At 34.8% G+C, this 26,688-nt stretch overlaps 3 protein-coding genes across 6 annotated transcripts; 2 read left to right on the top strand and 1 right to left on the bottom strand.

The window, feature by feature from the left end:
- The first annotated feature begins 3,256 nt into the window (after positions 1 to 3,256).
- On the top strand, positions 3,257 to 12,769 carry LOC107789970 (putative ubiquitin-conjugating enzyme E2 23). 4 transcript variants are annotated; one of them, XM_075218212.1, is made up of 9 exons: positions 3,257 to 3,463; positions 4,760 to 6,910; positions 7,400 to 7,537; positions 8,821 to 9,294; positions 9,722 to 9,791; positions 10,082 to 10,221; positions 10,341 to 10,652; positions 11,754 to 12,049; positions 12,596 to 12,769. In XM_075218212.1, exons 2-8 carry the CDS (start codon positions 4,760 to 4,762, stop codon positions 12,000 to 12,002), a joined length of 3,534 nt encoding a protein of 1,177 aa, XP_075074313.1. In that variant the 5' UTR covers positions 3,257 to 3,463; the 3' UTR covers positions 12,003 to 12,049; positions 12,596 to 12,769. The 4 variants fall into 4 exon arrangements, 3 of the variants coding, with proteins under 3 accessions (XP_075074313.1, XP_075074312.1, XP_075074311.1); XM_075218211.1 differs by having other exon boundaries at positions 12,490 to 12,769; XR_012693713.1 differs by lacking the exon at positions 12,596 to 12,769 and having other exon boundaries at positions 9,722 to 9,880; positions 11,754 to 12,437.
- Positions 12,770 to 14,101: 1,332 nt separating this feature from the next.
- LOC107789971 (uncharacterized) lies at positions 14,102 to 14,947 on the top strand. Its single transcript, XM_016611853.2, has one exon. The coding sequence runs from the start codon at positions 14,239 to 14,241 to the stop codon at positions 14,698 to 14,700; it is 462 nt and encodes a 153-aa protein (XP_016467339.1). The 5' UTR covers positions 14,102 to 14,238; the 3' UTR covers positions 14,701 to 14,947.
- Positions 14,948 to 19,323: 4,376 nt separating this feature from the next.
- Positions 19,324 to 21,969, bottom strand: LOC107789972 (aquaporin PIP2-7). Its single transcript, NM_001325485.1, has 4 exons — positions 21,615 to 21,969; positions 20,443 to 20,738; positions 20,032 to 20,172; positions 19,324 to 19,668 (listed from the first exon to the last, which is right to left on the bottom strand). The coding sequence occupies exons 1-4, from the start codon at positions 21,910 to 21,912 to the stop codon at positions 19,549 to 19,551; spliced, it is 855 nt and encodes a 284-aa protein (NP_001312414.1). The 5' UTR covers positions 21,913 to 21,969; the 3' UTR covers positions 19,324 to 19,548.
- Between the last annotated feature and the right edge of the window lie 4,719 nt (positions 21,970 to 26,688).

The following is a 26,688-nucleotide window of genomic DNA, read 5'->3' as shown; positions in this document are numbered from 1 at the left end:
AATCCCATTTCGAATATTGTCACTTAAATTGAAAAAACTCCACCCTCGCATTTTTACCCTTCGGGGCGGGGCGCGCAAAAAGGAGGTGTGACAAATATCTCTGAGATACCTTGCATACTTAGGCACTTCCTGCAAAATTTTCACCAAACACAACTTTACACGCACTTGGCTCAAAATATCTAGGAATTTCTTGTACATAACATCATCTTTTTGCTTTTGCTGTCTTTGTGGAAACGGAGGTGGTGGCCTTGTCACAATTTTTGGCTTTTCTTTCTTATTCTCCTCAAGAGGCTTAGGAACTAATTCTCCTTCAGGTCTAGCTGTATAATTTTTTTTCTCCGGCAACGACGCCAAATACTTGTTGGGATCAAACACACATGCAAGTATACGTGATCGTTAAGTAATAAAGTGAGTCGGAAGACTGATGTCGAACCCACAGAGACTTAGATTGACCATTAACTAAGTAAACTAAAATTAATTAATTGTCCAAGATATTTAAGAGTGATATTTTTCTATTAATCTACTATTGCGGAAACTAAATAAATAACAACTAAATTATCAGGAATGCGATTTTGTATGACGAGATTTTACTTTAGAGGAGATGAAAATTCCAGGGTTGTGGTCGGTGTATCAATCCTATTAAGTTCAATAATCACACTCGTTAATCCAGATTATCTATGGTTGCTAATTAACCGGATTTTTATATGAATAACATCTTCCCACAATACTATCCGTCTATTCATAATATATCAACCCTATATTCCTTTGGTCTTGAATCTATCATGAACGAATATAATACGGTATTCAACTAAGCAAGACTGTTAGGTATATTCCTATTCTAACCGCGAAATTTTTCCCCGAGCCACGCGTTCAGAAACAAACTCTCTCTAATTCTACTCTAATCTAAATACGGCTTTCCCAAGCATAGCATAGATAGTAAATAAAACTTAACTGCTGGCCAAACAATTAAGCAATTATGCACATAATTAGAAAAACAACCAAAGATGATAACTCGAATTAACGGTAATATAATTAATAAACTTCAATATTCATGACAACCACAACCCTAGAATGCAAAATTTAGCTCCACATAGACATGGTAGCAAAACAACAAATCATCAAGAAAAAGTAAAGATTACTAAGTTTGATGGAAGAAATATGGAATCTACTGAATTCCGGCCTCCACGACGGCTCCGTGCTCTCCCTAGGTCTAATATCAGGTCTCCCTAGGTCTAAGATGAGTCAAAAGTCTTCAAAATAGCGTTTTTATATGTATTTTTACCAAATAGGGTCGGGCCTAGACGAAACACCCTTTCCTGCGTGAAATAGGACTCTGGCTCTGTAAAATTTGTACATGCGTGTCGCACCCTACGGCGCGCTTGTGGAGTTTATCAGCAGGCTTCACTTTTCTTGTCAGGCCAGTTTTTACACTGCGGCGCCCCATGCGGCGCGGCAGTGTAAATTTCTCAGAGTGAAATTATTTCATCTTCTTTTGACATCTAGACTTGGTACGCGACCTCCGAACACTATCCCGACTTAATGTATTGGGCTTTTACTCAGACTTCAAAGCTCTAAATCACTTGAATTCATTCCATAACGCCTACATAGATCGGAATCACTCCTACATGGCATAAAACACATATTTAGTACAAAACGCTAGCGATTAAAACTCAAACCCAATTAAAGTGCAATAAATTAGAGTGTAATAAGTGACTAAAATACGTAATTATAGCGTATAATCATGATCCAATGCATCAAATGACTGTTATGATAGCATTAATGAATAAATATTTCCAATTTCTCAACCAAAAATAAAGGTACTGCGTTGATTTTGGCTTTCTCATATAATTATAGTAACAAAATACATTAAAGATAAGTTGACTCCTAAATGTATCGGTACACTAAAATTATTTATATTTCCAGCTTATTCATTAAATTATAACGTCTTTTACGATTTTCTCTTAATGTCAACGTCAAAATCAGAGAAGTTCCATATTTAAACATTATGAACCTTCTAAAAATTAATTCTTCGCCTCAAATATTCGGGATTTTGTGACCTTTTTCTGCTTAAACAGTATAAAAATATATTTTAAATTCTTAATGCTCTCGTTTATAAATACCTAATAACCCTATAAGTTTTTGTTATTTTAAACAACAAAGAAAGATAGTAGTACACGAATTTTTTTGAAAATTAAAGGACAAAAAAGTTGAAGTTAAGCGTTTCATAAGCTATTTTGCCTTCTTTTTTATTTTTTTTTTTGTAAAAAGTACTAAATTCACAAGTGAACAATTTTTTGCTCAAATGAGTGGTCTCCCAATAAGTCATTAACTGTATTTTGGAGCAAATAAATGAAAATTATTTTTGGCAAATTAGGTAACGAAGCCACCTCTCACGCTTTTAAGTTTTTGTTGTTTAATTCCTGTTAAATTAATTTTATTTTTTAAGTTTTATGTATTAATTCGGTAATAGGTATTGTTTTTACTAGATTCCTCCTTTACGTGTATATAATCAATAAATCATCCTTATGATAATAACTTTGCTATTCTTGGAACTATCTTTCCTTTTATTATGTGATTTTATTAGTTATTGAAAAATATGATTTTTGTCTTTTCGTTATAATTTTTTCATAAAAGAATATAATTTTGTTTTATGCAAAGTTAGTAAATCTTTGTCTTGTTTTAAATTAAAAACTCAAATACACAAAACTGAAACTTTTTTCTTTCATTTAATTTTTATCTAATGTTCATAGAAAATGCTTATTTTTTGTAGGAATTTCATGCATTATACCAATACATATTTTTGGTATCGCAAAAATATATAAAAAATTACTTATTACATCAATAACAAAATGAGATGTAAATCAATAAGAATTCAACAAACAATATACTAACCTTGAACCAATCAAAATAAAAAGAGAAAAAACTTTTGATTACCCCTTCCCTCAAATAATATACTTAACTTGATGAGGGACATTCATTTCGTAACAAAATTGTCTTGCTTTTTCCAATCTATTAAGAAAAGTATTATCCCTTTTTCAGCAGGAGCGATATTCTAAGTGGACATTAAAAAAAATTAAAAGCATAAATAATTAGAATATTTCAACAGAAAAAGAGGATAAAATTAATGAACATAAATAATTAATCACGTATAAGCGTCATTGTCAAAAAAAGAAAAGGTGAGGGTAATTGAGTAATTTAAAGACAACCTATACCATCAAAAAGACTTATACGGCACGTAATGACAATTTTGCCCCTCACCTCACGGCTTGGTTCTTGGCTCTTTTCACCGCTTTAGCTCATTCTCCAGACGTTGAAGAATATACATTTTAATTTAAATACACATATAAGCACACACATTCACGATCAATAGACCGTGGAAGAGATAGCCGTTCATTTCTGAATGCAATCGCAATAGCTTCCAGCTTCGTGTCCTTTCTCATATGCTAATTCTCCGATTCCGAAGGTATATTCGTTTATATTTAAATTCTTAAGGCATTGACGTTGTTGAAATTGAATGGATAAATAGATTAAATTCTTATTTCTTGCTTTGAACATTTTGTAGCGATTTATTTAGTTGTATTTTGTTGTTTTTGATGTATGCGGAAATCTATTGGTTAAATGTGTGTTTGAGGAAGGAACATTTACAGCTCGTTTTTGGCTGTCTGATTGGAAATTTTCTATAATGATCGGGTCATTCTGGTAAGTTGAAGCTAGGGTTAAATGACTGGATTTGTTTTCTTGCTTGGGTTTGGATGGAGGCTGTGCTTGGCTGATGTAGAAATCTGAGAAAAGATGAAATTTTTGATAAGAATCTTATTTTAATCAGATAATTAGGGTGAGGTGAACTCTAACTGAGTTTAACTGTTTAGTTGTTATTGGGGCATTTGATAGAGGCATTTCTAAAAGTTTTTTTTTTTTTTTTTGAGTCAATACTAGTATACGTTGTCTCTTCTGTAAATTAAAATCCATCTTCACAGCTCTAAGCTAGCCCTAGGGGCACCCAAGGGTGTGGCTTGATGGTCAACGAAGTGGGAGGAGAATCATGAGGTGTGAGGTTCAAAATCCCTATTTGACCAAGCCTTGGTGGACAAAGTTACCCAATACCTGTGTTGGTGGACAAAGTTACCCAATACCTGTGTTGGTGGGAGATAGCAGGTACCCATGGAATAGTCGAGGTGGGCACAAGCTTACTCGGACACTACCACCATTAAAAAAGAGAAGAAGCTTGTCCTAGGTGGTTCATTTGGTTAGCATTATTTGTTTTCAATAGGTACATTAGATAACTTGTTGAGTCATTGATTTTATGATAGAAACAACGTTTCATTTCATACTGTGATTGTGCTTCTTTTGAGCTTCAGAATGCAGTGATGCTGTTGTCGGAGGAACATTGAAAGTTTGCAATGTAGTGTACTTTGGAGAAGTTGCTTTTACGAATGGGGTTCGTTTTTTCCTGTTAAAAAAATGAAAATTCTTTTTTAAAATTTCAAATGAACGAACAGCATATGCGGAGCTATAGTCAATTACATCTTTTGTTGCCTCATAATTCTTAGCACCGATAGATTTATTAGTTTTTAATTCTGTGATATTTTCGGACAAAATGGCCAGGTTTTAGGGTTTTGTTTTATTTGTATAAGCCAACATAAGTGTATAGTCCAGTCCTTTTCCTCTCATACACAAACTTGACATTTGTCTGAATTATGGGATGGGTACTAGGGTTTTTGAATGAATTTCTTATAGTATCCTTGTCTGTGCTTGTTAGATGGAAGCTGACCAACATCATGATACTTCCCGTAATGCCGAGCCCATCACAAATGCAAATGAACGTAGCAATTTGATACAAGGTGATTCTTTAGCAAATGTGGCAAGTTCTGATACAGAAGTTAGATCCGAATGCAGGCCAGAAGAGATTCTCCGGAACTTACAGAATGTCTCCTATATATACAGACAAGATGTTGTGAAAAGCAAAACTGATGGTAAGATTGGGATTGTGACCGAAGTTGCTGGTGACTCAGATTCAGATAGCAGTTTAACTGATGATGAGGACGATGACGATGACGAGGATGAGGATGAGGATGAGGATGATGGAGAAGAAGAAGAAGAAGAAGAAGAAGAAGAAGAAGAAGAAGGAGAAGAAGAAGAAGAAGAAAATAACGGTGGTGGTGGTGACAATGGTGATTCCAACTCGGAAGGCGATAGGGATACCAATGAAAATGCTGAGGAAACTGCTGATGGGAACAAAAACTGTAGTAACAATAAGAGTGGTCCTCTTACCGCTGACCATGTTCGAGTCCTCTGGATGGATGAGTCTGAGTCAACAGAGAGTATTGATAATGTCATTGTTATTGACAGAGGATTTCTGCATGGTGATTATGTCGCTGCAGCTTCTGATCCAACAGGTCAAGTGGGACTGGTGGTTGATATCGATATATCTGTTGATTTGTTATCGCATGATGGATCTACTTTTAAAAATGTCTCATCTAAGGAGCTGAAACGTGTTAGAGATTTTACAGTTGGCGATTATGTTGTCCTTGGCCCTTGGTTGGGCAGGATTGATGATGTTTTTGATAATGTCACTGTGATGTTTGATGATGGTTCTGTTTGTAAAGTTATGAAGGCTGACCCCTTACGTCTTAAACCAGTTGGTAGGAGTGGCCTTGAAGATGGACATTTTCCTTATTATCCCGGTCAGCGTGTAAAAGCAAGCTCATCATCAGTTTTCAAGAACTCCAGGTGGTTATCTGGCTCGTGGAAAGCAAATAGGGTAGAAGGTACAGTAACTAAAGTTACTGTTGGTTCTGTTTTCATCTATTGGATTGCATCTGCTGGACATGGGCCCGATTCGTCCACTGCTCCAGCTGAAGAACAGAACCCAAAAAACTTAAAACTGTTGTCTTGCTTTTCTCATGCAATCTGGCAACTAGGAGACTGGTGTCTTCTTCCTTCACTTCCAATATCATCATCTCTTGACTTGGACAAGCAATTGTCGAAATTACAACTTTGTGACTCCACCAAAACTATATCAGAATCTTCTCAATCTTTAACAGATTGTGATTCCGAAGTTGTCAATTTGGAGGAGTCAACAGGGAATAGTGAATCTATGGATATTCATCTGGAATCTTCTGAGAATGTCACTTCTGAAACTTTAGAGCATGATTCCCTTGCAGAGTCAAGTACATGTGCTAATTCATCGTCAGTTTCCAAGGAATCAGGCACAGAGTCATGGCCCCTTCATCGTAAAAAGATCCGCAAAGTTGTGATTAGGAGGGATAAAAAGGCTCGTAAGAAAGAGGAGAATTTTGAAAGAGCTCTTCTAATTGTGAATACTAGGACTTCTGTTGATGTTGCATGGCAGGATGGAAAAATAGAAAAAGGTTTGGAATCTACATCCTTGATCCCTATTGAAAGCCCAGGAGATCATGAATTTGTTGCTGAACAGTATGTGGTAGAGAAAGCTGCTGATGACGCTGACGATCCTAATGATGTTAGACGTGTTGGGGTTGTGAAAAGTGTTAATGCAAAGGAACGGACAGCTTATGTGAGGTGGTTAAAGCTAGTTACCAGGGCAGAGGACCCCAAGGAGTTTGACAAAGAGGAGGTAGTAAGTGTATATGAACTGGAGGGGCATCCCGACTATGACTATTGTTACGGTGACGTTGTTATTCGCTTGTTACCTGTTTCTCTGCCAGCAAAAGTGTGTTCTGTGGTGAAATCTGCAGAAGAATCAGAACATTTGTTGGTTCCAACTGAAGCCAAAGAAGACAAGCAACAACATTCGAGATGCAATGAAGCAGAAGCCGCTCCAAGTGATGATACTTGTTCCGAATTTTCGGATCTCTCTTGGGTTGGGAATATCACTGGACTCAGAAATGGGGACATCGAAGTCACGTGGGCTGATGGGATGATATCCATGGTACTTCCCAAGATTTGTTATTCTTTCTCCAATTTTTAATTGCATGTTCAGGGTAATCCCTTGATCACTCCATGGCCAATAAGAAACTTTCACCTTTTATGTTTTTTCTTCTATCATCATTTATAACTTGTATGTCTGTGATTGGTTCTTCTGTGGTTGACTTTTTGGCTGGGTATTTACTGTTGAAACTGGAAAACCAATATGTCAGTTCATACTTCTCTGCACTGTTAGACCGGGGAAAAGCGAAAAAGGGACTTGGACTAACCATGCTGGCTTAAATCCTTGATCTTTGTTCCTGACAGACTTGTTTTTCTGATTTTTATGGATGCACACTTTTCATTGATAACTAACATTAAACCATCAAGAGAGAATACAATGTACTTTATTTTATTTCTTCATATTTGCTTTTCTTAAGGTGGTAGTACATTCTTATAACAGTTTCCATGAGTTTCAATTCATATTGTGATGCTGCCTTTCTGGTTTCTTCAGGTTGGGCCTCAAGCAATTTATGTTGTTGATCGTGATGATGATGAGTCTATCGCAGGCGGAAGTGAAGTTGGTGATGATGCAGCTAGCTGGGAAACAATTGAAGATAATGAAAGGGAGACCCTTGAGACTGCAGAAGAGGTTGGTGATTGCAAAAAAACTGTTATTAGTTATCTGATCTGTTCTGTTTAAATGATCTGTTCTGTTTGATTTAAACATCAGATCTAACAGTATCACTTGTTTCCTATTCATTTCTATTACATCATCTTAGTGTATACACCCTTGATGATGCGGGAAACTGTCTTTTTCAAAATAAGTACAGGCTTCACAGTATGGCTGCTTTAGGATTGTGGTACTAATAATCTATTTCCATATTTAACTATTTATCAAAAGAGTCCAACTGAAGACTGAAGAATTTTCATATTCTTCATAAAAAAGACAAATAATACATCATAAGAAATATGAAAGACAAGCAGGAAAAAACATTAAGAAATACATTAGAAATGTAGAAACTAGCAACACATGATGCATTAGGAAAATACACTCAAGAAAAATAAACTAGTTGCAAACATAAACATAACAACTTTTATAGCTTCATTCCCCAGTAAGATGATTAGTTCTTCAGTCAATATCCTCAAAGAAGTCCCCAACTTCTAAATGAGTAATATTTGTTAGGCCTTCAAAATCATCATCTTTATATGCAAGATGTGCCTTAGAATCATATTTATTTGAGGGACCTGCTTCATCATCATTATTTTGAAAGGTCAAGTGTGCCTCCACATTATTTTCTTTTTTCTTGAGGGAGGCTTGATAAAGTTTGACAAAATGTTCTGGCGTACGACAAATGCGTGCCCAATGACCTCTCATACCACATCGGTGACACATACTAGCTTTACCTTTTGAATGATTAATTTGAGAACCCTTATTGTTCTCCAATTTATTTCCACCATAATGACGATAATTGTTTCGCCCCCTGCCACGTCCACGTTTACGACCATGTCCACGACCACGGTAATTATTTTGTTTTCTTTCAAACTTATCATATGTTGCTACAGCATTCACTTCCGTAAATGGAGCTGACCCAGTGGGACGGGCTTCATGATTTTTCATTTGTAGATACAAATGTCTTCTTTCTCTATCCTCTTTTTTTAATTTTATTTTATCTTTTCATTGATAAAACAGAAGTAACTTCAGTAGATGTATATATCCGCAACTTAACTTACAACTTGTCAGATAGTAATCATCAGTCTTACTAATATAAATTATGTATTAGATGTGAAGAAAATTTGTCTTATTTTATCTTGAAGGTCGATTAGGAGATTAATTAAAATAGTACTTAACTACTTATTGCCAATAGCTCTGTGAGAACAAGTGTATTAATGTTTGTATTAGCATGATGTAATGAATAACGGGATCTCCTTCAGGAACTTGGAACAACAAATGCTACTGACATCAGTATTGAAGATGAAGACAGTACCATGGCCACTGAAAGTTCAGGAAGGAATGGGGCTCTGGCTATTCCCCTGGCTGCACTAGGATTTGTGACCAGGCTGGCCTCTGGAATATTTTCTAGGAGCCGCAAACAGACTGATTCTTCAAGCTTAGATTCCAGAAGTGAAGATGAAGAAAGGGAGGGAGCATTGGCCAGAATATATACCGGTGATGAATCGTGGTCCCAACGGTCTGGAGACCTTGATAATTCTCCAAGGCTACCTGCTGCAGGAAGTGGAGAAGAACATGACACTATGGAGGTCACCGAGTTGGATGTCGTTGAAGCTAACTTGAAGCCAGGAATAGGAAATTCCTCAGATCAACATGATAACCAAATGTATAGTTTTAAACGCTTTGATATCACCACAGATCCTTATGATCATCATTTTCTTGGTGCAAGTGGCCAGGTTAGTCTTGCCTCCGAGTTCTTCCTGATAAATTGTTCCACTTCTTGGCTAATGTTTTTAGAAAATTTATTCTATAGTTTGGTACTTGTAAGTACTTCATTCCCTTAAATTTTAAAAGAATCCTTAATCCATAACTCTTTTCCATTTTCAAGACGGTTCATAGCTTGTGTTGCACTACTTTTTCTCCATTTCTCTACTAGTTTTAGAAAGAGACAACACGCCTTTTCTATTTGGGTCAGGGGGTGGGAGAGGGCAGTGTGGTGTTGCATGATGTCATGGTTAATTCATATCATGATTACTAAAGGTGAGCTAGTTATGAGTGACTTGGTGAATATCCTTTACTCCGAGTCCCTCTCAAGGAGTAGTTCTATCCCATCTCAAATTTAAAAGAGGTTTTCTACTGAGCCTTGTTGATCTTTATGTGCAGAATAATGCGGGGAGGAAGTGGCTTAAGAAAGTTCAACAAGATTGGAACATACTTCAGAATAACCTGCCAGGTATTTTATCATTTTTTTTAATAAGTAGGTATATTTGTGGCTTAAGAAAGTTCAACAAGATTGGAACATACTTCAGAATAACCTGCCAGGTATTTTATCATTTTTTTAAATAAGTAGGTATATTATCATATGATTTATCTCTCCATATTTTATAATTGTTCTTTGAAATTGTGATTTTCACATTCATGCTACACCAGCAGCTTTCACATACATTAATTACGCCTCAATCTCAAACTAGTTGGGATTGGTTATCAAATAATCAGCTTTAACATTCAGACTTGTTTCATCAGATGGAATATATGTACGTGTTTATGAAGATCACATGGATCTTCTAAGGGCAGTGATTGTTGGAGCATATGGGACCCCTTACCAAGATGGTTTATTCTTCTTTGATTTCCACCTTCCACCTGAGTACCCTGATGTTCCACCAGTAAGCATGCTTAACATTGCTTCCTTGAATATAGGGTCATAGTTTGCATCTCTAATCTCCTTTTGCCTCAAAACTTTATTCCTGTAGTTTGTTTTTCAAATGTTTATGTTGTATTGCAGTCAGCATATTATCATTCTGGTGGCTGGCGGATAAATCCAAACTTGTACGAGGAAGGGAAAGTTTGTCTCAGCCTTTTAAATACTTGGACAGGCAGAGGGAATGAGGTCTGGGATCCTTCATCCTCAAGTATACTCCAAGTCCTAGTTTCACTTCAAGGGCTAGTCTTGAATTCCAGGCCATATTTCAATGAAGCTGGTTATGACAAGCAGATTGGGACAGCTGAAGGAGAAAAGAATTCGCTATCCTACAACGAGAATACCTTCTTATTAAACTGCAAGACGATGATGTATCTGATGAGGAGGCCCCCTAAGGTAATTGATATCTTCTTATGTTTGGTATGCTATTTTATATGTGCTAGTTTGACATGCCATTTTCCCTTGTTTAATGTGCCAAGATGGTTGACTAGCTGATAATCTCCTTCCCTTACGACATCTACTGTTGACATCCCAGATAATTTTCCATTTTGGATTTCATCTTTGTTTTTGAGGTGTTTGAAACCAGTTATAACTTATAACATCATTATTTGAAATTTCAAAACCAATATCTTTTTCCCCATAACAGAACTGTAATTCCATAACTCTTCAGAGTACATCTGCTTGGAGTGTCCTCTCATTTTTTATGGATTTTCTGATGGACCAACCGTACTAGCCATGTACTTGTTCATGAGCTCAGTTGAAGTTAGTGTCTCTTGGATCAGCTTGTTTTGCTATCTGCTTGACATTTCTTTGTTATTTAATCCATTTGATTGGGACTGCTATATAGTGTACCATGTCTCAGGTAGAAAAATGAAAATGTGGACCTCTGACTCAAAATTCCCTTCGTAAATGCTTGTTTCACCTTTCAAATTGATGTAGGGTTAGTTCTCCTCTTCTATATCCCTTCCTCAAGATGTCAGCGTCAATGGGGCAACTTCATCTCTATCTATATCCCTTCAGCAGGTTTAGCCTACCCTCACGGCCTCACTAAACCCACCAAGCACACAACATACATGATCCTATAGCCATAAATGACACTTATAATTAGGCTCTTGCTTATGTACCATCAAACTCGGAATAGTTAAAAACATAGATAAAGTATTTTAGATAATGTAAGTCCATATTTCTAACATTTACATCTCTTTTTTATTTCATTTTTGTGTTTTTCCATGGGTTTGTTGCAACATTTCACATTTTTAGCGTGAGAATCGTATCTATATCTGCACCGAGGAAAATAGGTCATGAAACCAACTTTTTCTTAAATGAATACTAGGAGAAAAGGATGGGGAGCATTTGTTGTTTATAGCTCCTACTGTTTGTTTGTAAACTTGTTTGGTGTTGATCACCTTGGGCACTATGGTTTACTGTTAAAACAATTCATTCTTGTTAACTGATCAATTTGATGATAATTTGTTTGAAAATATTGGACTGAAATAGGATTTTGAAGAGCTTATCAGAGAGCACTTTAGGATGCGTGGTTATTACATCCTCAAGGCCTGTGACGCATACATGAAAGGATTCCTTATTGGCTCTCTTAGAAAAGATGCGTCCATTTGCAGTAACAGTGCTAATTCAAATTCAGTTGGTTTCAAGCTAATGATGGCTAAGATTGTACCAAAACTTTTCTTGGCTCTGAATGAAATTGGAGTGGAGTGTGAGGAGTTCAAGCATCTCCAGCAATTGTAGCAGAGATCTTGAAGCATTGGGTATATATCATTGTTCAATCCAGCAAGGTCAGCCTTTTTAACATTTTCGAATGTCAAAGGCATTTGATGGTTTGTTTTTTGTTTCGGATATGACTTGATAGTTACCATGGCTGAAAGCTGGGAAGCGTCATTTTTGCTAGGACAAAAGGCAGGGATTACTGCTATACTGTAACATTTCCTTAACTAACACAGGTGATTAGGAATGAGTAGGTTGTATTTGGACTTTAGCTACTTGTCTGTTGTTGCCTATTAACTTCATCGTCGTTGTAGTCCCCTCCAAATTTGAGGAGGCAGTTTACTAGTAAATCTTTTGCATCTGTTTACCTAAATGATTGGCAACGTCGTTGGTTTAACTCAAGTTCTCTGTTTGGAGAATTCTGTAAAACCCTTTGATTCTTAAAAAATGATTCTTTTACAGGCTAATTGTACTTGTCATTTGTTTAGTAAACCTTCGCTTCCAATTTCAGTGAATACTGCTTTGCTGATTGGGGAAGGCATGAAGAATTGGATGGCTAACAAGGATATTTTCTCTCTATCTTTATCTAATGCTTGTGTATTTCTTTCATGGCCCAGTTTATCCATTCATCTTAGAAGAATATAGTACCAGCTTATGGCGAGATATGAACAGTGAATTTTTGTACATCAGATTCAAGCTTATGGCGATTTATTGTGGTTGCTAGGGCAGAGAGATGATTGCTTAGGTTAGGAATGGAAAATAAAATGAGTCTGTTTGTGGTGTTTGTGTTATCCTTCGCGTGTTACTAGAGGCATTTGTATCTCGTTTGTTCTAGCAATCACTTGAACGAGCTCGGTTTGTGTTATTCTTTGCGTGTTACTAGAGGCATTTGTATCTCGTTTGTTCTAGCAATCACTTGAACAAGCTCGGTTTGTGTTAATTCTTCGCGTGTTACTAGAGGCATTTGTATCTCGTTTGTTCTAGCAATCACTTGAACGAGCTCAGGTTTGTGTTATTCTTCGCGTGTTACTAGAGGCATTTGTATCTTGTTTATTCTAGCAATCACTTGAACGAGCTCAGTTTGGGATGTCTTACGTTCCCTTGTAACACTTGAAAACTATTATGTTGCATGATAACTGATAATGAAATAGAATCAGTCCAGAGAATTCGTTCTTGTGGAATGTCTTTCCATATCTAGGATTGTTTGAAGGATTCCACATCTTCCACTTTACAAATGCTTTATCTTTTAATTTGCATTTCAATGATTTCTGTTGTAGAAAAATAGCTAATTTATCACTGAGCCAATGTATAATGTGCAAAGGAACAACTTCAAATGATGGTGAAGGTGAACAATATAGAGATTAATTATCTCTTATCAGCACAGTATTAGATAACTTTGTCGAATAATTGATTAACGTTTTGATTAATTTGAGAATTCTAACGGGTAACTTTGTCTAATAGCTGATCAATGTATTGGTTAATTTGGAATTCCAGTAAAGTGAAAGTGATTCAAAGTAATGAATATTACTCCATCCAAAGTTTAAAATATTAATAGCAATTATAATTGTATCCAACATGAAATATAATTCAATTTTGCTTATCGAAGTGCATAAAAGTCAATTACATTTTGTTTAAAGATTTCATGCTTTTATAATATTTATAATTTATAAATAGATAAATATTAGCTCAATACATTACAATTTGCCCCATTTTTTACATTAATGGTTATAAGGACTATAATCCCTTTCCCATCTAGGGGAAACATATATTTTTTTTTCATAATATAAGAAGAAGAAACGAACTAATGGCTGAACTCATGACAATTAAATTACTCATAGTAGGGTTAAAAACTTACATATAGCTGGTTTATATAATCATAATAATATACGATGAATAAGTTATAAATAAACATAAATATGTATTAATTAATTACGTATAATTTAGTAAATAAAGTATATATAAAATATGTACCATATTTATTGAGTTGGTATAAACATCGACTAAAATTTTAAATTTATGTTTGCAGTTGTTTCATGTGTAGTTAGCAGGTAAAAATATAAGAGGATTTAGAATTTAAAGTTAACTAATTATTACAAGGACTAAAAGGACCAACGTGTCTCCCAAGTTTAAACCATTAGCTCTACCATCCTTTTACGAGCTCAACTCCCCAAAACCCTAAATCAGAAAAATCTCTAGCCGCCTGATACTACTCGTCAACTTCATCTTTTAGGTCAAATCTAAGCTTATAGCGAGAGTTACAATGGCGGGAGGGCGATTTAGAGAGCTATTGAAGAAATATGGAAAGGTAGCATTGGGCGTACACTTCTCGGTTTCAGCTGCTTCAATTAGTGGCCTTTATGTTGCAGTCAAAAACAATGTCGACGTTGAATCTATGCTCGAAAAAGTCGGCATGCCTGGTCTATCCAAAAAAGACGCAGGAGGTGATGAAATTCCTAAAATATCCTCGCAAAACCCTCAAGTGATCTCAGTTGACGGTTTCGTTACTGAAGAACCCTTTCATCAGGACGGCGTGGCGCCGCCGCCGCCTCCAAAGCAGAGGAATCGTACTGCTGAGCTGGCGGCGTCAAGTGGCGGCGCGCTTGCTGTGGCTGTGCTTCTTAATAAGGCTCTGTTTCCTGTTAGGGTTCCGATAACTCTAGGTCTTACTCCGCCGATCGCTAGGTTTCTTGCAAGGCGAAGAATTATCAACAATAGCGTATGATGAATATATTTTTTCTTATGTAACGACTTTTTTGTTTTTCTGAATAATGTTTAATCTCTCTGTTTTACCCTATTTTGATTTCTCTTACACTGTTACATGTTAGTAAAAGGGGTGATCAATATTTCTGCTAGAGGTACTTGGGAGATTTATCAGTCTTAAAAATTTGGTATTGGATTGTTGGAAATGTAATTTGATACTAATTTTTTAAGGAGAAATAGTCATAGATATGTGCAATTGAAATTTACTACATACTTTGCTCGAATTTCAATTGAATTAATCATGTTTTTCGTTCTGAATACATATTGCTACAGTACTGTGTAGAAACAAATCTTAGTTTAGCATACAAATGACGTTTGCGGCTATCTTTTTGTGAATTTACTACAGAAATCTGTCTGTGATGTCTTTTGTTTGATTTTGAAGAAGTTACCTCAGAATTAAGTTCTTGTTGCATCCTATCCCGAATTATTTATTTTATGCTGTCTAGAGATGTCCTTATTTCGTGCTCCTTTTTTCAGTTTGGTCTTTTCCATTTCTAATGTATAGAAAGTGGTACTCCTGAGTTATGCTGCAAGATCTGGTTCAATAGATAAGACCTCAATACAGATTCTTTAAAGTGTGCTTTTGTTGAACCCTAAATTACTTTATTCAATTTCCAGAATTGCTTCATGTAGCAACCCCTCAAGATTGCATATTTGTCCAGTCTCTCAGATTAAGTGTGCTTATTTGTGTAGCCACTGTCTTGTGTTTCATCAATCTTCCGAAGAAGTTTGAGGCGTATACCTAGCTGGTAGTGGGCATCACCCTATACTTAGCGAAAAAACTTGATCTCTCCCATCCTTGATCAATCACTTTCAAGCTGTGCTTCTTGCTCTTCCATGTTTTAGAGCTGTCTCCAATTAAAATGAAACATTTATTTCCCGTGATGGATTCTGTGTCCAGCACATCTCTTACCAATCTACATCAGTGCCTCCTCTCATTAGTTAACTGGAAATGGCCTTTTCCAGGTTAACCCTTAAGGTATCTGAGAATTCTGTATGTGCTGAGCGGAGATGATGATGATTAGTAACGACGAATGCTTATTGCCAGTGTAGTGCTGTGATCTTAACTTTGGGAGGTCAAGGAACAGGTTAAACCTAAGGTATCTGTATGTGTTTCATGAAGGTTGTGGTATTACTAGGTCAACAATTGATTAGTGTAACAGAAGTTGACCTCTTCATTGCCTCAAATGCTCAGAAGCTGTATTAGTGTGTATATATGTTTTAGCGTCTTTTCTGAAGAAGCCAATCAGATTAAAACGGTGAAATGGAAAGAACTGGTTGGTTCCTGTGGCATAGTTGGTAAGCAACAGGTTTGGTGATAAATGGCTGCTTATACTTTTGACTTCTCTAGACCTGTGGTTAGAATTGAGTTCAAGTATGCTGGATTTATCTATTGATACAATATAATCTTGACGGCACTGGACTGTTTCATTTGGTCCTTCAGGGTTTCTTGTGAACTCAGTTCACATGTAAAGTTAGCTTGAAATTAAATAATTGCATATCGTCCTAAGAATTTTTTTCCCAGAAGCAGTAAAAGTCAGAGTTATGAAGCTCATTTTCTCTGGTTTAATTAGTTACTGGTATGATGACAGTTCCTATAAACCCATTTTCTTCCTTCACCATGGAAAAGATTTATTGGTTCTATGGGAGTACTTTCTTTTTGAACTTTAAAATTATGAATGTGTCATGTTCAGTCTCCTAGACTATATATTTGACATTTTTATTTTTAGTAAAAGTAATTTCAAATAAAAGGCATTTCAGAGACAATGTGCAGATTCTGTCTATATGGATGACTACACTAAGTGCGAAAGACTCAAACAAGACATCTTTTGATTTTTTTGTCCTATTTGATATAATGTAGAACAGTTTGTTTAGTAATCATAAAAGGTTGTCTTAAATAAAATTAGATAAAAATTTCAGTTATTGTGTAAAACTATATGTACATATTTAAAAAGGGCAGTCCGGTGCACTATGCGCAGGGTCCGGGAAGGGCCGGACCACAGAGGTCTATCGTACGCAACTTTACTTTGCATTTTTGCAAGAGGTTGTTTTCACAGCTCGAACTCATGACCTCCTGGTCACATGGTAGCATATTTAAAAATTAAATTGAAAATATATCATTACGAGTTAAAATAAGATACTCCTTTTATTGAAAATCAACTCTTTCTTCAAGTTAGACGGTAGACTACATAGACCGTAGACTACATTCCCCTTATCTCAAGTCAGTTGGTATAGTATGTATGGTTCTTTCTTGTTTTTGAACTTATTCTAGCTAATAAAAATAATTACATGAAATTTATTGTACCCTTCCTGGGAAAAAATTATCCTCTTCGTGGTTTACCATCTGGCTTGAAAAAGATATAATCCTCAAAATTGCAAGTGAGAGGAAAGAAGCGATGAATCAGGATTTATCCTAAAGTGAATTAGATCCAGATAGCATGGTGTGGTGTAATGCAGTAGTACAGCATATGGGTTTCATGGTTCGGCTTGAATTGGTTTTTCCCTAAAAAGAAATCAAACCAAGTAAGTCGGTTTTTCAAATATTAAAGCCAAACCAAACCAATTAAGTCGGTTTTTTGTCGGTTTTTTCTTAAATATAAGACATACACTACCAAACACATATTCCGGCGACCACATTTTCAACGTAACACTATCAAATCAATTGCCTTTTGAGAAATCTATTATTTACCAAGATATATTGATGATAGTTGAATCAAATAGTGATGAATAATTTAAGGACTCAATTAAAAATATATTATTTTTAACACGAAATGGATTCTTACACTTAACAAAAGAAAACTACCAATCAAACTAGAATGTAAAGGTAAAGAACTATACTAAAAGTGCAAACTATTAAAATTCACCATTAAATATTTGAAACCTTGTATATATATATATATATAATAAATTTGAAATAGCTAATCCTATAGTCGGTTTGGTTCGTTTTTTTTTTGTTTTTTTTTTAATAAAACCAAACCAAACCAAATTTGATCGGTTTTTAAAATTCAAAACCAAAACCAAATCAAACCAAAAAGTATCGGTTTTTTTCGGTTTGGTTTGGTTTTCGGTTTGGTTCGATTTTTCGGGTTTTTATGAACACCCCTACTACAGCCTACTGGTCATCCAAAATCTAATGGTAGCAAAATGGTTAAAAAAATAATTATCCATTAAAAAATAGGTTGAATAATGAACTTTTTAAAAATTGGTCATTATCCAATATATTATCCACTTAGAAAATGAATAACCAATATATAACTAATGAATTAACTTTTACATTTGTAAAGCCTCAAAGTGAGGGTTCCTCAAGTTTGAGAGACTAAGAATTCTCCCAAAAGTAATCATATTCAAGAAGCCATGAATACTATGGATATCCATATCATCCGATTACCCCATTTTTATCCGTATTAAATATAGATCGTGTTGAATAATTTATCCGTTTTTGTGTTATACATTTTTGACTCACACATATCCGCCCCGCCCATTATAGTGGGAAGGATAAAACTTTTAATGAGCCTAACCTTACAAAAATTCAAATTAATCACGTGAAATGAGGATATCGATATGGAGTCAAAAACTATTAAAAAAAAAAAAACGTTTGTTTTCCATTGCTGTTGGTCTATCCATGTGAGGCCAAATGATATTGGGGGGTCATCTTCCCTGACCCCTCAATTCACATGACATGTGTATTCATTCCAGAGTGGCTTTTGTCCATTCTCTTGTCATTTCAAAATTCTATAAATAATTACCTTTTTTTTCTTTTCTACAAAGTGGAGTAATTTTTACACCTTTTATTACTCTTTTGTTTGCTTTGCCTTTTCTCTTAGACCTACTCAAAGACCCAAAAAGGCCAAGCATTTGCCATGGCAGGCCTGCAATAATTTTCAGACCTTTCCAGAAACCCCTAGAGGAGTAGGGACCACCACAAAGCCACAACATAGAAAAAAGCATCTTCATTTCTTAGTGGAGACACGTGGCAACATGCATGTCGTTGGCTGCAATAATCAAGAAAAAGATAAAGTGCCCAAAATTGAATGAAAATACAAAAGTCATCCTTTAATTCATAAAGTTTGCATCTTACCTACATTATATTGTTAGTGCAATTTCACCTCCAAAATTGTTACATCAGCAGCAACGACGACACCATAAAATTTCATTAGTGAGGTCTCGAGAAGGTAGTGTATCGCAAACCTTATCGAGTAAAGAAGCTAAATTACTAGTGTTAGTAAATAATTACTCAAAATATAGAGTAGTTTTTCAAGATATGTCATGTGTCATCACATGCCACTCATCCTGCACATTTGATTATGGTCATCATTGTATAGTTATAATTAAGGTCGTGAGATCTTATCGTTGGTACTTCACATCTATACAAAAAATTCAATATCACCAGGTCCATGACGGAGACAGAGGAACAGGCATAACACCATTCGTGCTGGTCATTACTTATAATGTAAAGATAATGCCGTTGTCTATCGGGGATTCTATTCAAAGCTTATAATGTAAAAATTGTAAAGAAAAAAGAGAGGGAGAGAGAAAAGGAGGGAGGATCCAAGTCCAAAATTCAGAAAAGAATTAATTAAAAGCAAAAACATTACCAACACTACTCATACAAATAAATATACATCCAAGGTTAACATTAAGGATTAAACTATTAAAAGCAATACATAAAAAGTAAAAGGGAGAGTTCCATAGTTTCCTCTTACACACATAGAATCAAATAAATAAACAAAGATAATTTGGACAGATGAATGCAATTCTTTTTCTTGTTCTTTTCTTTTCTTTTTTTCTGGTTGTGATTGCAAATGTTGTTTTAATTGGTGGGGTTGCTGCGGAAAGAACCCAATGCCTTAATTGCTGAACCTCTCAAGATATACTGATGATATACTGCTGCTACCAATGCTCCCACAAATGGTCCAACCCAGAAAATCCACTGCAATTATATATATCAACACAATAATATTAGCTCTAAGTCATTTTCCCAAAAAAAAAAAAAAAAGTTTTACATGATAACTTCATTTTCTTGAGAAATCACATACAAGCGATAGTCATTTTTCTTACAATTATCTTAACTTTCGACTTTATCGGAAAAGCTCCTTTGCCTTTATAGGATAAGGGGAAGGCTGCGTTATACACCACCCTCCCTAAATCCCACGTATGGGATTAAGTTGAGTTTGTTGTTGTTGTATCTTAACTTTTGACTTTATATTACTTGCTCCAACTAATATTTAGACATTATTATTAATCTTTAAACACTCAAAGATACATTTTTCAAATTTTTTATGAAAGAACTTACTTGGTCATCCCAGACTTTTTCAGTGTTGTAAATAACAGCAGCTCCAAAGCTCCTAGCAGGGTTAATACCAGTTCCAGTAATAGGAATAGTAGCCAAATGAACCATGAACACAGCAAATCCAATTGGCAGTGGGGCCAACACCTTTTAGCATCCAAGAAAATTAAAATACCCAATATTAGTAACCATAACTTTGTATGGTACGAGTCTTGACATAACTGGTAAAGTTGTTTTCAATCTGACCAGAAAATCACAGGTTCGAGCCGTAAAAACAGCTTCATGCAAAAATAGAGGGTAAGACCGCATACAATAGACCCCACGCATGGCGGGAACTTATGCACCGGTTGCCCTCTTATAATTTTGTGTCATATTTTCTTGAACAAAAAAAGAGAGAAATTTAGGTAAGCTACTTACAGGGACATGTGAGTCACGGGCACTTCTTTTAGGGTCAGTAGCAGAGAAAACAGTGTAAACAAGAACAAAAGTTCCAATAATCTCAGCACCCAAAGCAGTGCCCTTGTTATAACCAGGTTGCACAAAATTAGCACCACCACCTAATGTGTTGTAGTAATGTTTCATGAAACCTTTCACTAAACCAACACCACAAATTGCACCTAAAGATTGGGCAATAATATATCCCACTGCCCTTAATAATGACACTTTTCTTGCTAAGAATAACCCAAATGTCACTGCTGGGTTAATATGTCCTCCTGCAAATAAAAGACACAAAAGTCAGTTCTTTTCTATTTAACTGCAACACATAATTAAGAGCCCGTTTGGACATAAGAATTTTTTTTCTTTTTTCTAAAAAAATTTCCCTTTTTTATAAATCAACGTTTGTTCATAAAATTTTTAAATTTTCACTTGAACATGCATTTTGGAAAATTTCGAAAATTTGAAAAACTCCAAAAATCTGTTTTTCAAAATTTTCACTCAAATCACTCACTGTCACAAAACTTCAAAATAACCCAAAATTAGATTCATGTCCAAACACAACTCAAAATTTCAAACCACTTTCATTTGAAAAAAAATTTCACCATTTTTTGAAATTTTACAATTCTTATGTCCAAGCACCCACTAAGTATACATAAACAAAAATTTTCAAAAATGCATATAAATTATTGCAGACATAATTAAGTATTCTTGTGTTTCACCTGTTGCAACCACAAGGGTCTATTATACGCAGTCATAGATAATATTTTTATGAGAGGCTGTTTTCACAGCTCAAACCCGTAACTTACTCGTGACATTACAACAATTTTACGAGTTAAGTCAAGGCTCATTCGTACAAAAAAATTTCAAATATTTTGAATTACAAACCATACATTTTATGTAGTTTCTATATTTAGAGGCTCTTTTACCTTTTAAGTTTTTCTTGTTACTCCAAATATCATGCTTAAATGTTACTCCATACATATTTAAAACAACAAGTTCTAAGGTATCTTTCTTATATTTCATATTCAATCAAACACTACCATATAAAACACAAAAGAAGAGAGAAATGTGATAGGTTACACTCATATATAACTAACTTAAAATTCTAGATCCGTCACAAAAAAAGAAAGTTAGGGTTGTAGTAAATTTACCAGAGATACCAGCAGTGCAGTAAACAAGAACAAAAATCATGCCACCAAAAGCCCAAGAAATGCCAAGAATCCCAACCCCATCACATTTATCAGCACCATTCAACTTCTTGTGACCAATTACAGTTGCTACAGTAACGTAAAGGAAAAGAAGAGTAGCAATGAACTCAGCAATAAGAGCTCTGTAAAAAGACCAGAGCTTGAGTTCTGCAAAATCAAGCAAAGGTGCTGGTGGTGGGTCCACGTAATCTTTCCCATGTTGTTGATGAACTTGTCCTTCTTCTATCACGTCCTTTGACATTGTTTCTTTCTTCTGATTTTCTGATCAGTTGAAGAAGATGTGTTAAACTGAGTTTGTATGAGAGAAGAGGATGGGTTCTGGTGAGCTTTTATTGAGAGTGGAGCAGAGGATTTATGGATAAGATAGGGGTACTATGGGAATAGAATTTTGTATTTGAAAGAAGAAAAAAGAAGAAGAAATAATTACATTTTGAACCTTTTGTTATGATAAAAGTTGATTTTGATCCTCTTAATATTTTACTCAATAAATTTGACTTTGAATTAATTAAAATGTGAATTTTGTATGGAGGAATAGTATGAAGTTAACATGACTGTAATGGTAATTAAAGTGCGTCAAGCACAACTTTCGTGTCACACAAAATTACTTTTTCGTTTCTTAGGTGACTGAATGACTTATATTTCCGGCACAGAAAAAACGACGCGATGAAAAGAAAGCAGCCCTAGCATTTGTCCGGCTGAATATTCCATTGCCATCTTACATCCACACAATGGTTGAATAATTAATAATTCATTAAATTTGTGAAAACTCACAAGCGGAATGCACATTTCAATTAAATTTAAGATTTTGCTTAACATAATAGTCAACATAAAACTAGTCAATTTCATGATTAATAACATGCCTAATTTGTTTATGACTGGTTGGCGGTTGCTACCAAAATATAAGAAGAATTAAAATCAACATTTATCGATAATTCAAGGACTAAAAGCACAAATATTTTAAAAAAAAAGGAGAAAGAAAAACATGTTGTTATGATAATTGTGTTGGAATATAATGTTTTAGGATGGGACCATATACAGCGAGACCATGTGAAATCAAATGTTAATCATCTGTTGGGCTGTATTGCGTTGTTGTGTGGGGTATTTTTTGTCTTTGTTTCTCTCAGCCTGTCAAATTAGCCCAATTGCCTCACATTTACTTCTATTGTAGCCGTTATACGTCTTTTTCTTCAACTTCCTTTCCTTTTCTCTTTTCTTTTTTTAGAATTTTTTTGGAATAGTTGAAATATAAACAATTTTGAAAGTGTAAATTGACACCCTCTAACAGATACTAGTAGAAGCATATTAGTACAAATAATATTTATTAGTTGGGTACAATTAGGTACGATTAGAACGATAAACAATTTTGTCTGGTCATTTGATGATAATTGAACAAGTTTCAATACGCTTGATTTGTCTCTTTCTTCAGAGTTAAAATGCAAAAAATTTACACTTAGTTGATGACCGCAGACATCAAAATTTTATCGGATCAAATTCACGTGAAATTTAGGCAAAATTCTAAATTTAAGATACTACAAGTAGAGTCTATCGTCTTAATATTTTCTCTTTTCGGTGCTAGATCTATTTACTAGCCATCATTTCTGCCTTGTATTTTTCTTATGCATTTTAGGTTCCTATTTTTCCTATGATCTCTATGGTGAAACTAATATTCTCCCCTTTTGTTTTTCTCGTTTTTCTTATTATCTTGAGCCGAGGGTCTTTCGGAAACAGCCTCTCTACCCCTTTGGGGTAGGGGTAAGGTCTGCGTACATATTACCCTCCCCAGACCCCACTCGTGGGATTTTCCTGGGTTGTTGTTGTTGTACAAGTAGAGTCTATCGAGGTTTCTTGGATGCTACTCTACCTGAAAACTCTATGTTGATGCTACTCTACCTGAAATCCTAGCTGGCTAGCTTGGAGGGTACTCTACCCAAAACCCTAGCTGGCTAGCTTGGATGTTACTCTACCTGAAACCCTAACTAACTAGCTTGGAGGGTACTCTACCCAAAACCCTAGCTACACCTATAAAAAGGGGCCACATATTCCCTTTGAAAGCATCTCGAAATTCCATAAAAAGTCATGAAATATTCATAAAGAGATCAAAGACATCAAATATTGTATTTCTCAAAGCCACCGAAGTGATCAACGGATGTTCTTCCTTTTCCTGGAGATCAAATACATCCTAAGGAAGTTCGCATCATCCTACGTTCGAGAAATACGCTAGTTAAGCCCTCGAATCACAGAGAAGAATCAAGAGAACAAACAGAATTGTACCCGCATCATTTTATCAATAAAATTATGTTTCTTCATATTTATATTGTGGTTGCAATTTATTTTTTCACAAATAATTTGTTGCAAGCAATAACCTTTTAAATATTTTCGTGATTATAATTTTTGTAATTGCAAGTATAATGTATACATGTAGTATAAGTAAGTTCATGAATTTATTTGATTTTTCATAAAAGATCTTCAGTTCATAGATAAATGGTAGTTTTGAAATAAAAGTAACTTCTTCTTAAAGTTAAAATGATTATTCTTTGGCTGAAACTTGTTATCCACTTTCGCAATTTTCACTTGAAGTGAAAGGAATAATTAAGTCGTCGGAAAGAATTTTACAAATTTTTGACTTGAAGATTTCATGCTTAGAACTTAAGTATGAGATTGAGTTACAGAGATTCTGTTTCTACTTTTCTAAGTTCTTAACTACCTTTTGCACCCCTAATGATCTAAAATAAAATAAAATAACAGGATAAACCCCTATTTCAAGATCATGAAATTCAGGGGAAAATTTCCCTTTTAGTATTAACATAGTGAAATAGACTTAGCATTAATGATTGATCAATACTGTCTACGGGTAAAATCGAGGATAAAAGTTACCCCGATTTCCCGATAAGGAAAAGAGTGGGCAGCCCGACCCGACATGGCCTCGGGTAAAGCCGAAGGCTTCTACGGACTAGAGCCCGGAGAGGACGAATGGTGCGCTAGGAACCGAATACAGCCAAGTATTGAGCTCAAGCAGAGTGACGAACCGATGCTAGGGGATAGACGGTTAGACAGGGCAATCGAGGGGCCGAAATATCCGTCCTTAGCCGGGTATTACGATGCAAATCTCGCCTGATATCAACTTTTACTGGAAGAAATAGATTTTTACATTACTTACACTTGTACTAGGATTAAAACTCTCCTACTATATAAAGGGGAGAACTTTTATATTTTAAAGACGGCTGTTGGCACGCATACTAAGACGATAAAATTTATTTATGTTCTCTAGCTATTGTTCAAAGTGTTCGGTTGTTTGTTTGTTGAGTTGCAACCGAACCCGTTCCGAGGTCCGAATCGGAACCAATTTCCAACATCTTTTATAAAGTTAGACTTAGTCATCTGTCGCGTTTGGTTTGATCGCTTTGTCTTTCTTTAATTCAATTATTTACTGTTGTTAGATTATTCGTAATAAATTAAATCCCATATCTTTTAAATCGCGTATAAATTCAATTGTTACTCATTTTAAGGGTAAACAAATACTATCTATCCCGACTTAAATTTTGTGCACCGATATATAATGCTTTTACATTATTATGTTAAGCTACATGGAATGAAATGCAACTCTTTAAAGAAAAAATGATCTGAAAATTTTAATGTTAACTTGATATAACAAGTTAAATTATATAAATAATGCAGTGTATATATCATAATTATAATACTATATAATTAAGCCCTGTAATATCTTTTTCATAAATTCAATTTGCGAAGGGGGAAAGGGGTTGGGGACGCATGTTCTCGTCCTTATGTCTGACCGTCGTAATTTAATATTGTAGCACCCCACGAGGAATGATATTGATTGTATTAACTCATAAATAGAACATTTGTTCTATTATTTTAATGTGTTTTTGTACTTTGATCAATCATTAATGCTAAGTCTGCTCTATAGCTGCAAATCCAAAGCCATCCATTTAAATAGAATTATTTACTGTACTTATCTGTCTCATAAATGATTATATGAAAAACCTGGTTAGTATAGTAATGCATATAATTCTGTTGAAATGATGACATGGATTAACTCCGCCAATGTGCAAAAGTATGGTTATATTTAACGATAAATTTAAACAAACAATATTTCTTTGCTTGGGTTGAATTCAATTTTGTTTTTAATTAATTAATATTGTTGCTTATCAGGGTGCTAATGCTTTCTTTCTTAGGGTTAAACCAACAAAATATGACATTCTTTGATGCTGCAAAGTTACAAATCTGTATAAAGTGTATGACAAATGATGAATTTAAAGTTTGAACAGAACTAAAACGAATAAGAGATCCAAAAATCCATTTCTTGTATTTTTTTAAATGTAAACTTGATATAACGCAGTGAATATTCACATATCAAGAAGTACCATAGAAGTATGTATAATATACAATGTTTATTTAAAATATTTATTCTTTGCGCCGAGGGTCTACTGAAAATAACTTCTCTATCTTCATGAGATAAGGGTAAAGTCTGTGTATACACTACCATTCTCAAAAATCACTTGTGGAATTACATTGATTTTGTTATTGTTGTTATCAAATCATTTTAGAAAAGGTTAGAATCTTCAAAAAATAAATATTTATTGGGAAAATTAAGCGACACATCAAATATATATACTATATTTACCATTCGTAGTAATACTTTCAGCAAATTTATTCGTTATACGAACGATACAGATGATACACGTTGTATTCGTTATGCATTTGAATACAAATAATACAAACCGATAACAATTAAATAATAACTATATATAATAACTAGGCAAACTATAATTATTAGCCTCTAAATTATAATACTTTATAAAAACTCCTCTTTAATTAAGACAGAGCCCATCATCGAATGGACAAATCAATAGAATCGTGTGGTAGACAGCTAGCATGTATTGCCATTCCAACCCCACAACTTATTCCAATCTTTATCCACCAAAATACTTACTATTTCCTCCATCTCTCTATGCCATAGCAAACCCTAAAAACTCATGATTTAGGAAAATGAGCTTGT

The sequence above is a fragment of the Nicotiana tabacum genome, chromosome 7 (genome assembly GCF_000715075.1).
Source record: "Nicotiana tabacum cultivar K326 chromosome 7, ASM71507v2, whole genome shotgun sequence".
Taxonomy (NCBI): domain Eukaryota; kingdom Viridiplantae; phylum Streptophyta; class Magnoliopsida; order Solanales; family Solanaceae; genus Nicotiana; species Nicotiana tabacum.
The sequence above is the reverse complement of the archived record's forward strand: the minus strand, read 5'-3'. Positions and strand labels throughout refer to the sequence as shown.

What these genes read in the sequence shown, in the direction of transcription:
- LOC107789970 (XM_075218212.1), top strand. Translation starts at nt 4,760, where the DNA reads ATGGAAGCTGACCAACATCATGATACTTCCCGTAATGCCGAGCCCATC. An exon ending in ACTTCAGAATAACCTGCCAG is followed by an intron (nt 9,792 to 10,081) that starts GTATTTTATCAT and finishes TTGTTTCATCAG; the next exon opens with ATGGAATATATGTACGTGTT. An exon ending in AGTACCCTGATGTTCCACCA is followed by an intron (nt 10,222 to 10,340) that starts GTAAGCATGCTT and finishes GTTGTATTGCAG; the next exon opens with TCAGCATATTATCATTCTGG.
- LOC107789971 (XM_016611853.2), top strand. Translation starts at nt 14,239, where the DNA reads ATGGCGGGAGGGCGATTTAGAGAGCTATTGAAGAAATATGGAAAGGTA.
- LOC107789972 (NM_001325485.1), bottom strand. Translation starts at nt 21,912, where the DNA reads ATGTCAAAGGACGTGATAGAAGAAGGACAAGTTCATCAACAACATGGG. An exon ending in CTGCACTGCTGGTATCTCTG is followed by an intron (nt 20,739 to 21,614) that starts GTAAATTTACTA and finishes TTTTATTTGCAG; the next exon opens with GAGGACATATTAACCCAGCA. An exon ending in AAAAAGTCTGGGATGACCAA is followed by an intron (nt 19,669 to 20,031) that starts GTAAGTTCTTTC and finishes ATATAATTGCAG; the next exon opens with TGGATTTTCTGGGTTGGACC.